Genomic DNA, 12752 nt, shown 5'->3' with positions numbered 1-12752 from the left:
GGGTGGCCTCTTAGCCCCGTGCCCGGATGGCTATCGTCCGTCTTCCAGGTCCCTCCTCCAGACCCTGGGCGGGGAGCCTCCGCACCGCCCGACGGCAATGAGCGCGGGCACCACCTCCCCCGCTCCGGTGCCAGCGCAGGGATGGGCCCCAAAACTGCCCCGAGCCAGGTCTGCGATTCACTAGGTTCTCTCCCCCTCCCCCCGCGCCCCCTGTTCCCCACCCGCCCAGTCCCCACGTGTGTCCAGCTAGGACCGAGTGCCCGCAGGCAAACCACTCAAACCTCCTTCCCTTGTGAATTACAACCATCAAGAGCCAGCACCCACCCGCAGGGAGGGCAGTGCAATCGCTGTAGTTGTTCTTAACGCGCTGGTTCACACACCTGCCCCTCCGCCCTGCCCTCCCCGTGCAATCTCCCCGGGGCTGCAGATAAACCGGTGTCAGCTGGAGCCTCCCAAGTTGCCCTGGACCCCGGACCCCATCCGTCTATTTCTCTAGCCCCACCTGCCGACAGTGCCATTCAACAGGGTCACTGGCAGCCCCGGCCCCAACGGTGCCGCTTCAGGCCACCACACTGGCTGGAAAGGGCCTGTTCTGAGGTCTCTCTTCTCCACTGGACTGTGACCCCTGAGGACGGAGCGCTCAGACATCTTTCTGTCCCCTGCTCCTTGCACAGTGCCGGCACAGGGCCGGGCACTCGGCGAGGCTGGCTCCTGGTTGGGCGCACTGTGGAGGGAGCCCCCGTTTGGTGGCGGTACTCAGGCCTAAGACCAGCCCCCAGTTCCTCGGGTTTCTGGGGGTCTGGAGTGTCATTACCTGGGGTCTGTGTGTGGACCTTGGGGGTGCTTGTCTGTGAACCATCTGAGATCATGTGCAAAACTCCAGGTGTATGTGGTATAGGGCAGTGGTCGGCAAACTGGCTTGCGAGCCACATGCGCCTCTTTGGCCCCTTGAGTGTGGCTCTTCCTAAGCCTTAGGAGCACCCTAATTAAGTTAATAACAATGTACCTACCTATATAGTTTAAGTTTAAAAAATTTGGCTCTCAAAGAAATTTCAATCGTTGTGCTGATATTTGGCTCTGTTGACTAATGAGTTTGCCGACCACTGGGCTAGGGGATGTGCCTGGCTGGGGAGAGGGCCCTTAGTTGACTTGTATTCCCAGATAGGTTACTGGCCCCAAAGGGGTTAAGATGACTGTATTCCATATTCATTTGATAAAAAATAAAACCTGGCTGTCTCATCAGCAGCCGTAGGGCCAGAGTGAGGCCGGCACGTAGGGGCCACCTCCTTGGGGCTCTGTACTGCCGCTCCCACCGCCCAGCACCCCCACGGGCTCGGGTAGGCCAGGCCAGGCCAGTGCACTCAGTTCAACTCCTTATTCATTTCACAAGCATTGGATGAGGTCCTACGCCCAGGGCTGGGGAAAGCCCGAGGCATGGAATACGCCACCTGCTTGCTTCCGGGAGCACCACAGCGGGCGGCGTGTTCTCCAGGGCTGCGCCAGATAATCCACTCTTCCTGTGCCTGACCACATACATCGCTTACTGGTAGAGCGGTACGTGTAAGATAGACAGGAGACGTGATCAAAACAGTTTGGTGGGCAGCGTAGAGACCCAGTGCTGACCGCCCCGTCTGAGGGAGAGGCCTCCTAGGTGGACAGTCGCTAGGCCTGGTCTCTCCGAGGGCCAGCGGGTTGCCAGTAGACCCCCTTTAAGATGATAATCCCCCAACTTTATTTTGAATATTTTCAAACATGTAAAAACGTTGAAAAGAGTATAAAGATCATCTACATTTTTACTACCTGGACCTAACCAAGAATGAGCATTTGTCATATTTATATGTTTGTCATGTATTCCTTTATCTTTTTTTTCCAATTAGCAATATTCATGCCTTGGATAAACCTATGTTCCTGCCACCGCTCAGAGCTATGCATGTATCTTTCGATTTGAAGTTGGAGATACCATGACATTTTCTCTCCGTACTCCAAATGTGTATCTGGTCCCCCACACAACCACAATGACTTTATCACACCTAAAAAAAATAAATGAGAATGTCCTAATATCTGACTCAATTCTATTAAAATTTCTTAGTTGTCCCCAAACTGTTATAACTATTTCCTTTTGAATTAGCGTCCACTCCATGTCACCCACTGCAGCTGTTTTCTCTCTTACCAGCGTCCCCCCCTCCCCCCACCGCCATTGACCTTTAAAAGCCAGTTGACCTGCAGAATGTCCCACTGTCTGGATTTGATTGCTTCCTCGTGGTGTTGCTCGGCTTGTTTTTTAGCCTCCTGCAAACTGGAAGTTGGGTCTGAAAGTCTGATTAGATTCAGGTGAAACATTTTTTAAAAATAAATTTTTATTGATTTCAGAGAGGAAGGGAGAGGGGGAGCTAGAAACATCAATGATGAGAGTCATTGATCGGCTTACATTTGTTCACTTCCTTTTGCACACCCCCTACTGGGGATCGAACCCGCAATCCGGGCACGTGTCCTTGACTGGAATTGAACCCGGGACCCTTCAGTCCGCAGGCCAATGCCCTATCCACTGAGCCAAACCGGCTAGGGCCAGGGGAACCATTTTTGGCAAGAGTGGTCTTAGGTTGTGCTGCGTGTTTTAATGGGTGGCACATGTCAGCTGTCTCACTGTGAGAGATGATGAAGTGACAGCCATGAGTCTTCTTTGTAGAAATATGTTCTACACTTTGTGATTCAGAAGTCATCTAGAGCAGGGGTCGCCAACCTTTCGGACCTCACGGACCACCAGTTGTCACCCTGCCCGGTTTCCTGTTACCTCTCACCGAGGGGTTTTAGCGTCCACTGTAGATCCTTGCCTGGATCAACTATTCTTTTGACGTTGCAGAATTGTGGTTTTCTGTTTCTACATTTAATAGAAGGCATCCTTCTGATTAAAAAAAAAGAGGTTCCCTTCATCAACAGGCGATGAACTATGTGCCTCCAAAAATACTGGGGAAATGTTGCTTTTCTTTTTTTGTTAAAAAATCATTTTTTTTTAATCCTCACCCGAGGATATTTTTCCATTGATTTTTAGAGAGCGTGGAAGAGGGAAAGACAGAAATACCCATGTGAAAGAAACACATCCATTGGTTGCCTCCTGCACGAGCCCCAACCAGGGCTCAGGCTGGGGAGGAGCCTGCAATTGATCGGAATCGAACCCGGGACCCTTTGGTATCCACTGAGCCAAACTGGCTAGGGGTAAAAAAAATTTTAATTACTATTACAAAGCAACCCAATTAAAAAAAATCACAGTAAAAAACATAACAAAAATTATCACCTTAATTTTTAAATGTACAGTTCAGTAGGGTTAAGCACATTCACATTTTTGGGCAACAGATCTCCAGAACTTTCTCATCTTGCAAACAGAACTTTTATGCTTATTAAACAGCACCCCGGGCCCCCTACTCCCAGTCCCTGGTTACTGTCCAATTTTTCATCTTTATGAATTTTACTCCTTTAGTAAAGCTGCCTTATCGAAGTGGAATCATAGTATTTGTCTTTGTGGCTGGCTTACTTCCCTGAGCACCATGTCCTCAAGGTTCACCTAACCTGCAGCATGTGTCACACTTCCTTCCCTCTCAGACAGAATATTCCCTTGTACGTACAGGCCACATTTTTTCATCCCTCAGCCTTCAGTGGAGCCTGGTTGCTTTCACTCTTGGACACTGTGAAGATGAACAAACAGAACTTCAGACCCTGCTTTGCTTTTGCACATATACCCCGAACTGGGACTGAGGGGCCACGTGGTAGTCCCATTTTTTTTTTATTTTTATTTTTTTAAATATATTTCATTGACTCTTCACAGAGAGGAAGGGAGAGAGATAGAGAGTTAGAAACATCGATGAGAGAGAAACATCGATCAGCTGCCCCCCGCACATCTCCCGCTGGGGATGTGCCCGCATCCCAGGCACACGCCCCCGACCGGAATCGAACCCGGGACCCCTCAGTCCGCAGGCCGACGCTCCAGCCACTGAGCCAAACCGGCCTCGGCGGTAGTCCCATTTTTTATTTCTGAGGCCCCCCATGTCCACAGCAGGGGCCCCTGATGGAGGCTGCAGGGGAGGAAGCCCCTTAAGAGACCCTCTTGGGCCCTGGCTGGTGTGGCTCAGTTGGTTGAGCGTTGTCCCATGCATCGAGAGGTGGCCGGGTCCACTCCCGGTCAGGGCACATGCCTGGGTGGCAGGCTCGATCGCCAATAGGGGGTGTGCAGGAGGCAACTGGTCAGTGTTTCTAATTGATGTTTCTCTCTCCAAAAACACAATAAATGCCCTAGCCGGCTTGGCTCAGTGGATACAGCGTCAGCCTGCGGACTGAAGGGTCCCAGGTTCGATTCCGGCAAAGGGCACATGCCTGGGTTGTGGGCTCGATCCCCAGTGGGGAGCATGCAGGAGGCAGCCCATCAAAGATTCTCATCATTGATGTTTCTCTCTCTCCCCTCTCCCTTCCTCTCTGAAATCAATAAAGAAATATATTTTTAAAAAAAAACAATAAAAAAACACAATAAAAACATTTTAAAAGTTAAAAAATAAAATAACCATTAAAAAAAAGAGACCTCTTGGGACTATGGGGCAGCAGCTCCTCTCCAGGGTTGCAAAGTCCTATCAGAGGAGGAGAGAGAGGGTCCTCTAGTGCCAAGTCCTGTGGGGGGGAGGGGATGAGTGTGACTTGATTTTACTCTGGGGACGGCCGGGGCAGACTCATCCGAACAGCACCAGGTGCATTTTAGGAGCACCTTTCCCAACCTTCGCGTGCCCCATGGATGCAACGTGGCTCTTCACAGCCCGGCTTCCCTCCCTGACGCGCAGCCCTTCCGCGGGCGTGGAGAGGTGGCAAAGAGCGAGAGGCAAACGCGTCCCCTTGGGGTTGGCCACGGCTGGGAAATCTGTTTTGGCCCCAAGAGGAGCCCAGCGATCACTGGTGCTGCCCGGGGCTGCTGTGGGGCAGAGATAACAGGCGGAGGAAGGGTGTGGAGGCAGGATCCTCCCAGGAGCCCGGCTCTCCTGTAAACAATGAGCTGCCCCGCCAGGGCAGGAGGTGATTCATCCCCCTGCCGCACCGGGCAGCGCTGGGGGTGCCCAGGGCCCAGGCAGCTGCGGCCAGGAGCCGAGGCTTTGCCCCTCCCTGTGTGGGTGCGGATCAACCCCAGCCCTCCTGGGAACTGGCTTGACTTTAAAGTGTGGGTGTGTCTAAGGGGTCCGGAAGCTCAATCACCCCCTAGGGAGCAGCGGCCTCCGCTCCAGGATGAGAACTGGCTGGGTTTTGGAAGCGGGACAGCGGGCAGCGGCCACACAGGGCCTCACCCACTGTCTGGGCCCCCTCCTGCCACGGCATCTTCCTGGGCCAGCCCTCAACACTGAGTAGTAACCCCAACCGGAAGACGGAGAGGGCGCCTGAGCTTCCGCGTTCACCTGCAAACAGACTGTAGGAGAGCCCAATGCATCCGAGATGCCAAGATGCAAGAACACAGCACTTTTAATAGGGCAATGGACCCGGGTGGCGCAAGGACCCTGTCCACAGCCCATGCCTCTGCAGCAACATCCTTTTGGCTGGAAGGCCACACAGAGGCTCCTCGCGGGGCGGCCTCTGGGGAGCAGGTCCCAGTCCTGAAATATACAACGCAGAGCTCCCGAGGGCATTGTCACTGGGCGGCAGTCTCATCTCTTATCAAGCCCTGGAGCGGCTCCTCCCTTGAAGGGAAGGAATGTCCGAGCCGCTCCAAGCTGGTGCCTGGGTCACTGCTTGGCCTTCTTCACGATGGTGCCCACGGCAGAGATCACGGTGGTCTTGGAGCCGCTGGCACTGGTGGTCACGGTGACGACAGCTGGCAGGGTTGCCGTGGTGGTGAGGATGGTGGGCTGGGCTATGGTTGTCACTGGGATGGCTGAGTCCCACTTGCTCTTTCTCTTTTGAGCATCTGGAAATAAGGCGAGAGAGAGGTCAGGACCAAGACAAAGCAAACAGACCACCCCCTTTCCAGAAGCAGCGGCCAGAGCATAGGGAACAGGAGCCTCAGGGCCGGCCACGGAAAGCCAAGGGGCAGCCCGTGAACCGGGGGCCGCCCGGCCTCCAAGGCTGGCTCGACATCTCTGGGCTCAGACAAAAGCACAGGGAGGTGGAGCCGAGGCCCGGGTCCCCGTGGGGATCCCCGACCCCCATGGGGTCTGTTTCCCCCACGAGGCAGGGAAACCCTCGCTCCATCTGTGGTGCAGCTGGAAACAGACAAGCGCCTTTTACCTGCAACAGCTGTGCTGGCCGTGGTGGTGGTGGTGGCCGTGGCGTTGGTCGTGGTGCCTTTCTTGGTGCCGGTCACAAACTCAATCTGGAGGGGAAGAGGGAAGGGAGTGAGACGTGGGCCACGAGGTTGGTCCCACCTTCGTGCCAGCCATCTGCCCCTGGGGGACACGCGTGTGGCTGGCATCACACAAAGCAGGCATTGAGGACCCGCTCCAGCGTGACTGTGGGGGAGGGGAGGAGTTCCAGAGGCGCCCGAAGGGGATTTTCACTCGGAAGTAAACTCCCCAGACACTGGATCCTCCCCGCATCACCAGGCTCTGCACACGCCAGGGGAACCCCTTCCTGCCGCCCCACCTCCCATGCCCAGGCCCCCTCCTCACACCAGGAGGAAGGGGTGCCGGCAGCACAGGGGAAGGAAGCTCGGGACCCTGGGGCTTGGGAGGGGGAGGGAAAGGAGAGCGAAGGGAAACTCAATCCAGGGCTAAGAATGAGAAAACCCAACCCCCCAGCACAGCTCCCAGAGGGCCCAGCAGCTCCTCTGCCTGGGGGTGAGGGAGGCGTCCTGCGGCCACAACTGCGGGAGGGTCAGGCCAAACCAAAGGCGAGAGGGGCTTTGTCCTGAACTTTCTCTCAGAGACTCTGGTCATAAGGTGCTGGTCTCACAGCCACATTTCCCTTCCCCCAAGTGCCCATCCTGCTTGGGAAGAAGCGGTGCTCAGGGCCCTAACGTGAGGGGTCACCTGGCCATCAGACGAGGGACCTACAGGGAAGCACTGGGCAAGCCGCCAAGGTCAGCTCTGGAGGCCACGGAAGGCACCGACCAGAGCGCTCAGGAGGAAATACCTGCCTCCCTTCAGCCAGGGAGGACACAATGGCCCCAGAGAGAGAGCCACCAGGACTCTGCAGCTGTCAGGGGTGGGGATGGAGGGACAAAGGCAGCAACTACAAGATCCAAGAAACCAAATGGAAGCAACTGGAAAGTGACTTCAAGCCGAGACAGGCCGGAAAGCGAGCAAGGCCTGTCCCTCCACAAGGCACCCCTAAGGCTCCGAGCACCACCAGGCAATGAACTGGGGTGGGGTCAGGGCCGGAGAGCAGCCTGGAGCCCTTGGGGCCCCGCCAGCAGGACCCATAAACCAAACCCCAAACACTTCCCTTATATCCAGGACATTTCCCATCGCTTACTTTGGTTCGCTCCTTTTTGGCTTTTTCCAATTTGTCCATTTCAACCTTCTGGGCTTTGGCTACAAAGACAAGAGGAGCTGTCACAAAAGTGGCCTTGGAACAGCTCCCACTCTTTAGGCGGAGGGACCTTAGTCCAGAGCACTGGCTGCCTTCACTGCATCTTGTTTGATGCACTAAGGTGGCCTCCAGGCCCGCAGGGCCTCAAACCCCAAGGCCCAGGTGCGCACGCTCCGAGTCCAGCTGACCGCTCCGTGTGGGAATACAGAAGGCCCAGTATGGACTACCTTCCCTGGACCATGAGAAGCTGGGATTATGGCTTTTCAGGGAGAATGTTGTCAGCTGTTCAAGTTAAAGCAAGACAAGACTCGTGTGGGCCAAACAAAACCCGTCTGCAGGCCGGATCTGGTCCATGGGCTGCTGGTTTGAGACCTGTCCCTTGAGGGCATGGACCCTTTGAAATTCCTCCCTGTCCCCCCGCAATGGTCCCCCCTGAGAAAAAGCTGTGCTCTCGCGGCTTCACAACATGCCGTCCCCCTGCCTGTGACCCGTCTACTGCTGGGCTGGCCTCGCATCATCAAACCTCTGCTTGAACGTGTTTCCTCAGTGCCCAGCCCCTGGCCTGGTCAGGCGGCCCTGCCTGCACCCCATCGCATAGCACTCACTGCTGGAATTCCCCCTTCCACCCTCTGTCTTCTTTGTGTCATAAGCCTCCTAAGCCAGGGATGGGGCCTGTCTTGTTCAGGGCTGTACACCAGCTCCGTGGGCAGGGACTAACAGGAGACCTTGAAATGCATGTTGCCTGGTGACTGAATGACTGCACGGACAGACGAACAGATGGAGGGACAGATGGGTGTGCAGGTAGACGGACAGACAGATGACTACCTACCTAATGCCTCGTAATAGGAGTCCTCAGACCAGCCATGGGGGTCAAACATATCCTGAAAAAGGAAAGGTTAACGCTGTAGTCAGTAAGGGCCCTCTCTCTCCCTCAGCCTCAGCCTCAGCCTCCGTGCGGGACGTACCTTCGGGTAGTTGGTGCCGAGCTCATCAATTGCACAGAACTGGATCAGCTTCTCGTAGATGCTGAAAGAAGAAAAGGATGAGGCCCTGAGCAGGGGCGCCAGAGTTTAAGAGATCACCACCACCCAACTTCTCGGCTCAGGCAAAATCTGAAAACCCAGCGGGACTGTTCTCAGCAAGCTTCCCGGCGGGAGGGAGATGTGCACGGGCCTGACATGACCAGTCATTTCTGCCCGCCACTCTCGCGGGATGACGGTTAGCCAGGGACCAGGCTGAGTGGTGTCGAGGTGAGGGCTGCGTTTTGGGGTCTGACCTGGACACCTGACCTCCAGCTGTGGCTGGGTTGGGGCTACCACACTCAGGCCCACACCGAGGCCAGGGCAGGTCCCTGCTGCCATCACACCCGACTTTCCCAGGTGTGCCCCTTAAGACCAGACAGCTCTGTCCTAAAGCCTGTCGCCTACACGCAGAACCAGGGACTTGTTAGAGGTGAGAGAAGAACCTACAATGGTCCAATCCCCTCACTCACGGATGAGGAAACGAGGCCTTGTGAGGTCACATGCTTCAGGGGCAGAGCAGGTATGAGAACCTAGGCAGGCCCCATTCTAGGCCTGGCCTCTTGGCTCCCAGTCCACACACTGGTTTATGTTCAGCCTGGATCTGAAATGGTAAATGTCCAGCTGGGATCGCAGACTGGCTGATGGTCCCTTTGGGCTCAGGTGGGATCCTAGCTGGGTCTCTCCTCGCCACATCCATGGGGCACCTCAGTCCCTGGTCCAACATCAATGACTCAACCAACCCTGCAGGCTCATGGGAAGCTCACCTGGGGTTCCGAAACTCTTTCTTCCTCTGGATCATGTAGTTCATATCCATCCCCTCCTTCATCTTCCGCTCATACAGCTTCTGGATCTTGTCCTACGGAAGAGAAACAGAGGGCCCTATGACCCCACCATGCCCCCAGTCCCAGTCTGTGGTCACGTGGGCTGTGTGGACACACGGACACAGGAGATTCAGGGCCGCCTGAAGCCCTGTCCCAGCCACACTTTCTCCACCCAGCCTTTAACCAGCCTTTGAACCGCGAGCAGCCTGTTTACACCATGCTTTCTCCTGTCTCCCTCTGGATAGCTGGCAGAGAGAGTAGTAAGAAGGTCAAGGCCGAGAAGCCACAGAGAAGACCGTGGACGAGTCCCCACCTGGTTCCGCAGCTCCTGAATCATCGGGAGAGGAGTTTCAGGCACTAGCGGTGATGGGCAGGGGCTGGAGGCTGGTTTTACATGTTAACACGGGGGCAAGTCCTCAGCGGGAGACCGGAAGGCTGTGTCCTTCGGGGAAGGCAGGAGTAGCGTTTTTTGGATTTGGCCTCACAAACTTCCTAGAATGTTTTTGTGGGGAGGCTCACAGATGGCTGGTCCCCACCACTTCATCAAGAGGCATCGTCAGGGGTCAAGTTCAGCTCTCACTTGTGAGAGGAGGTGGCAGGGTTAGAAGTCCAAGGGATGCCCTCTGGGAATGTCGGGAGAGGTGACTGAGAAGGCCCACCTTTCTGCGTGGCCAGCGGAAGCACCGAGTGAGAGAGGTTGCAATCTGTCTACCAGGGAAGAGAGGAGCCGGGGACAGACCTGAGCGCTATGGCAAAGGCAGGCAGGGTGGCCCACAGAAGGCCCGGCCTATGGGGCAGCGCTCTCTTACAGAGGACTTTTCTGGGTCTCCTGGGCCATGAGACGATTCCCCCATCTCGGGTGAACTGAAAGGTGTGCTGCGTCATGCTCTCCCCCACTAGGAGGATCTAGAGGAGAAATACCCTAACTTCAGGCTGAGCGGCTGACTGTCTGTGCCTGGCAGATGGCTAGACTGTCCCAACAGGCTGAGACTTGTTGCCCGGTGTGGAGGTTACACTAGGCTTGGGGGTGGCGGGCAGGGGGTTGCCGACTCAGCAGAGGGAGGAGACTTCCGGAAAAGGAAGAGAATCTTCACTGCGCCGAAGCCCCCGCCCGCTGCATTCCACAGCCCGGTCCCATGAGTCACCCATCCGCGAGGGTGGTGCATGGGTCTGCGGAGCAGCACGCGGCTCCAGGAGACTCTATGGGGTCCAAGGTGGAGCCTCTATGGCAGTGGTTCTCAACCTTCTGGCCCTTTAAATACAGTTCCTCATGTTGTGACCCAACCATAAAATTATTTTCGTTGCTACTTCATAACTGTCATGTTGCTACTGTTATGAATCGTCATGTAAATATCTGATATGCAGGATGGTCTTAGGCGACCCCTGTGAAAGGGTCGTTCGACTGCCAAAGGGGTCTCGACCCACAGGTTGAGAACCTCTGCTCTATGGGGTCCAAGGTGGAGCAGGTAGCCCAGTGGCCACCGCAGGCAGCCGGCAGAGGGGGTCTGCCTACTGCTTGTCACAGTCCCTCTCACAGGGGACCTGAAGGGGGACCAGAAACCCTCTCAGAGGCTAGAAGGCTGGACCCCAGCTATCCCCGAGGGCCTGCTCCCCAGGGGTAACTGCTCTAACTGCTCCGCGTCCCTGGGGTTTCAAAACCTCAGCTCAGATCTGTATGGTACTGGATGACAAACAGCTAGTGAGCTGGCATTTTTGGGATATGAGCATGGGAATTTTAGGCATAAAAAAATGCTCGTGTTTAACATCTCTATAATTTATTTTACATTCTGACGGTCCCTTGGTTTCTTAACAAAGTTCCTTCTGAAATGTTCTCATTGGCTCAGCTGGGTTGCATAGAAAAAGTATGTTATCTTCTCTGTCTAGGCATAGGCCCTCATAGAGGGCAAGCTAGGGTGCCCCAGCCAGCGCAGCACCAGGTGATGTGGCAGAGGGTGGTACACAGCGAGCACCAGGTGAGGTGGCAGAGGGTGGTACACAGCCAGCACCAGGTGAGGTGGCGGAGGGTGGTACACAGCCAGCACCAGGTGAGGTGGCGGAGGGTGGTACACAGCCAGCACCAGGTGAGGTGGTGGAGTGTGGCGTGGGTACACAGCAACTCCTGAGAGCAGATAAGGGAGGTAACGGGACTGCAGGCTCCTTCCCACCTGGGTGTTTCTTTTACAGAAGCCTCTTCAAGCCGGACCAAACCATACACCTGCCCCGGCCACAGAGTCAAGCTCGGTGCCTACCTGCAGGTGATTTGAACATCTGCCTGGGGGCTCTGGTGGGATCTTGATTTCATCAGGTGACATATTCCGGACTCTTTCAGAAAAGGAGGCTGTTGAGAGAACAGAGGAAAATTCTGTAGGGAGGTGGGGGTTAGGATAGGGGGTACACATGGGCAATGGGGGGAAAGCACACACAATGTTTTCAGGGAGGGATAAATGCTATGGAAGTGTTCAGAGTAGCCTCTCAGCAGGTGGTGTCATCTGAGTTGAGATCATGTGACCAAAAGGAGCCAGCATGTGCCCACTTGGAGGAAGGGAAGCTCAGGCAGAGGGGACGAGTGTAAAGAATGCATGCCAACATGCCACAGCAGTAACTTCCAAGAAAGAGTATGCCTGGGGGGTGCTGGTAAATGGGAGGTGGGGCGGGAACAGCCACTATCTGCAGCACCTGCCAGTTCCTGTGGTGTAAACTCTGCCACGGCCAACGGCAAGCTACCAATGTGCAGTAGCTGAACCCAGGGCCGGGGAGGGATGTGCACACTGGCTGACAGTGAGCCAGCTCCAGCTGACTCCAGCCCTCCACTGGCTGTGTCCTTAAAGCAGCTCCCAGAGTTCTGGAAATTCAGAGTTGCTTAATGCCACCCTTCTCATCCTAAGATAAAGGATAAAGGGGGCACAAGGCTCCCTAGATTTGGGGACTCCACGCATTCAAAGCTGCTTTGTGCATAAAAGGCATTAAAAAAATTACCTGTTGGAAATTAGCTTAGGGTCTTTAAAAAATGAACAAACCAATTGACCCTCTTTGGTCCACCTCATTCTTGGGAACAAAAGGCCTGATTCTGAAGTGGAGAACCACAAGTCCCAAGGGACCATTCCCTCGGAGACCTGCCATTGCCCCCCAAGTCCCCCCCGCCCCCCCTTCCCGGCCCTGCCGCCCCTGCGACTGCAGCCGTGCTCTGGCTCACTCAGACAATGCACTGTTTGTTGTGAGGTCTGCCTGTGCTCTTTAAAACACTCTCTCATGAAAAGGACCATACAATGAGCAAAACAGCAGGCGGAACGGGGTGGGGCAGGATGAAGAGAAAGAATGAACAAAAAGCACCAGCAACACCCAGCAGGCACTTCCTGGGTACCCTGTGTGTGCCGGGCTGGCAGAGTGGCTGCGCTCTGCCTGGGGGTGGCCTGGCACA

At 55.3% G+C, this 12752-nt stretch overlaps 1 protein-coding gene across 3 annotated transcripts in view; it reads right to left on the bottom strand.

Moving 5' to 3' along the window:
• Positions 1-5469: 5469 nt before the first annotated feature.
• Positions 5470-12752, bottom strand: part of SAP30BP (SAP30 binding protein) — a 32586-nt gene continuing 25303 nt past the window's right edge. For all 3 annotated transcript variants that reach the window (XM_070392887.1, XM_070392886.1, XM_070392885.1), the window contains 7 exons: positions 11584-11672; positions 9278-9369; positions 8457-8517; positions 8321-8372; positions 7435-7493; positions 6250-6334; positions 5470-5929 (listed from right to left, as the gene is read on the bottom strand). In XM_070392887.1, the coding sequence (XP_070248988.1) occupies positions 5748-5929; positions 6250-6334; positions 7435-7493; positions 8321-8372; positions 8457-8517; positions 9278-9369; positions 11584-11672 (620 nt within the window). In that variant the 3' untranslated portion in view covers positions 5470-5747. The remainder of the gene's footprint in view (positions 5930-6249; positions 6335-7434; positions 7494-8320; positions 8373-8456; positions 8518-9277; positions 9370-11583; positions 11673-12752) is intronic.

The sequence above is a fragment of the Myotis yumanensis genome, unplaced genomic scaffold (assembly GCF_028538775.1).
Source record: "Myotis yumanensis isolate MYYU_CA2020_CCGP unplaced genomic scaffold, mMyoYum1.0.hap1 SCAF_16, whole genome shotgun sequence".
Classification (NCBI taxonomy): Eukaryota; Metazoa; Chordata; class Mammalia; order Chiroptera; family Vespertilionidae; genus Myotis; species Myotis yumanensis.
The sequence above is the reverse complement of the archived record's forward strand: the minus strand, read 5'-3'. Positions and strand labels throughout refer to the sequence as shown.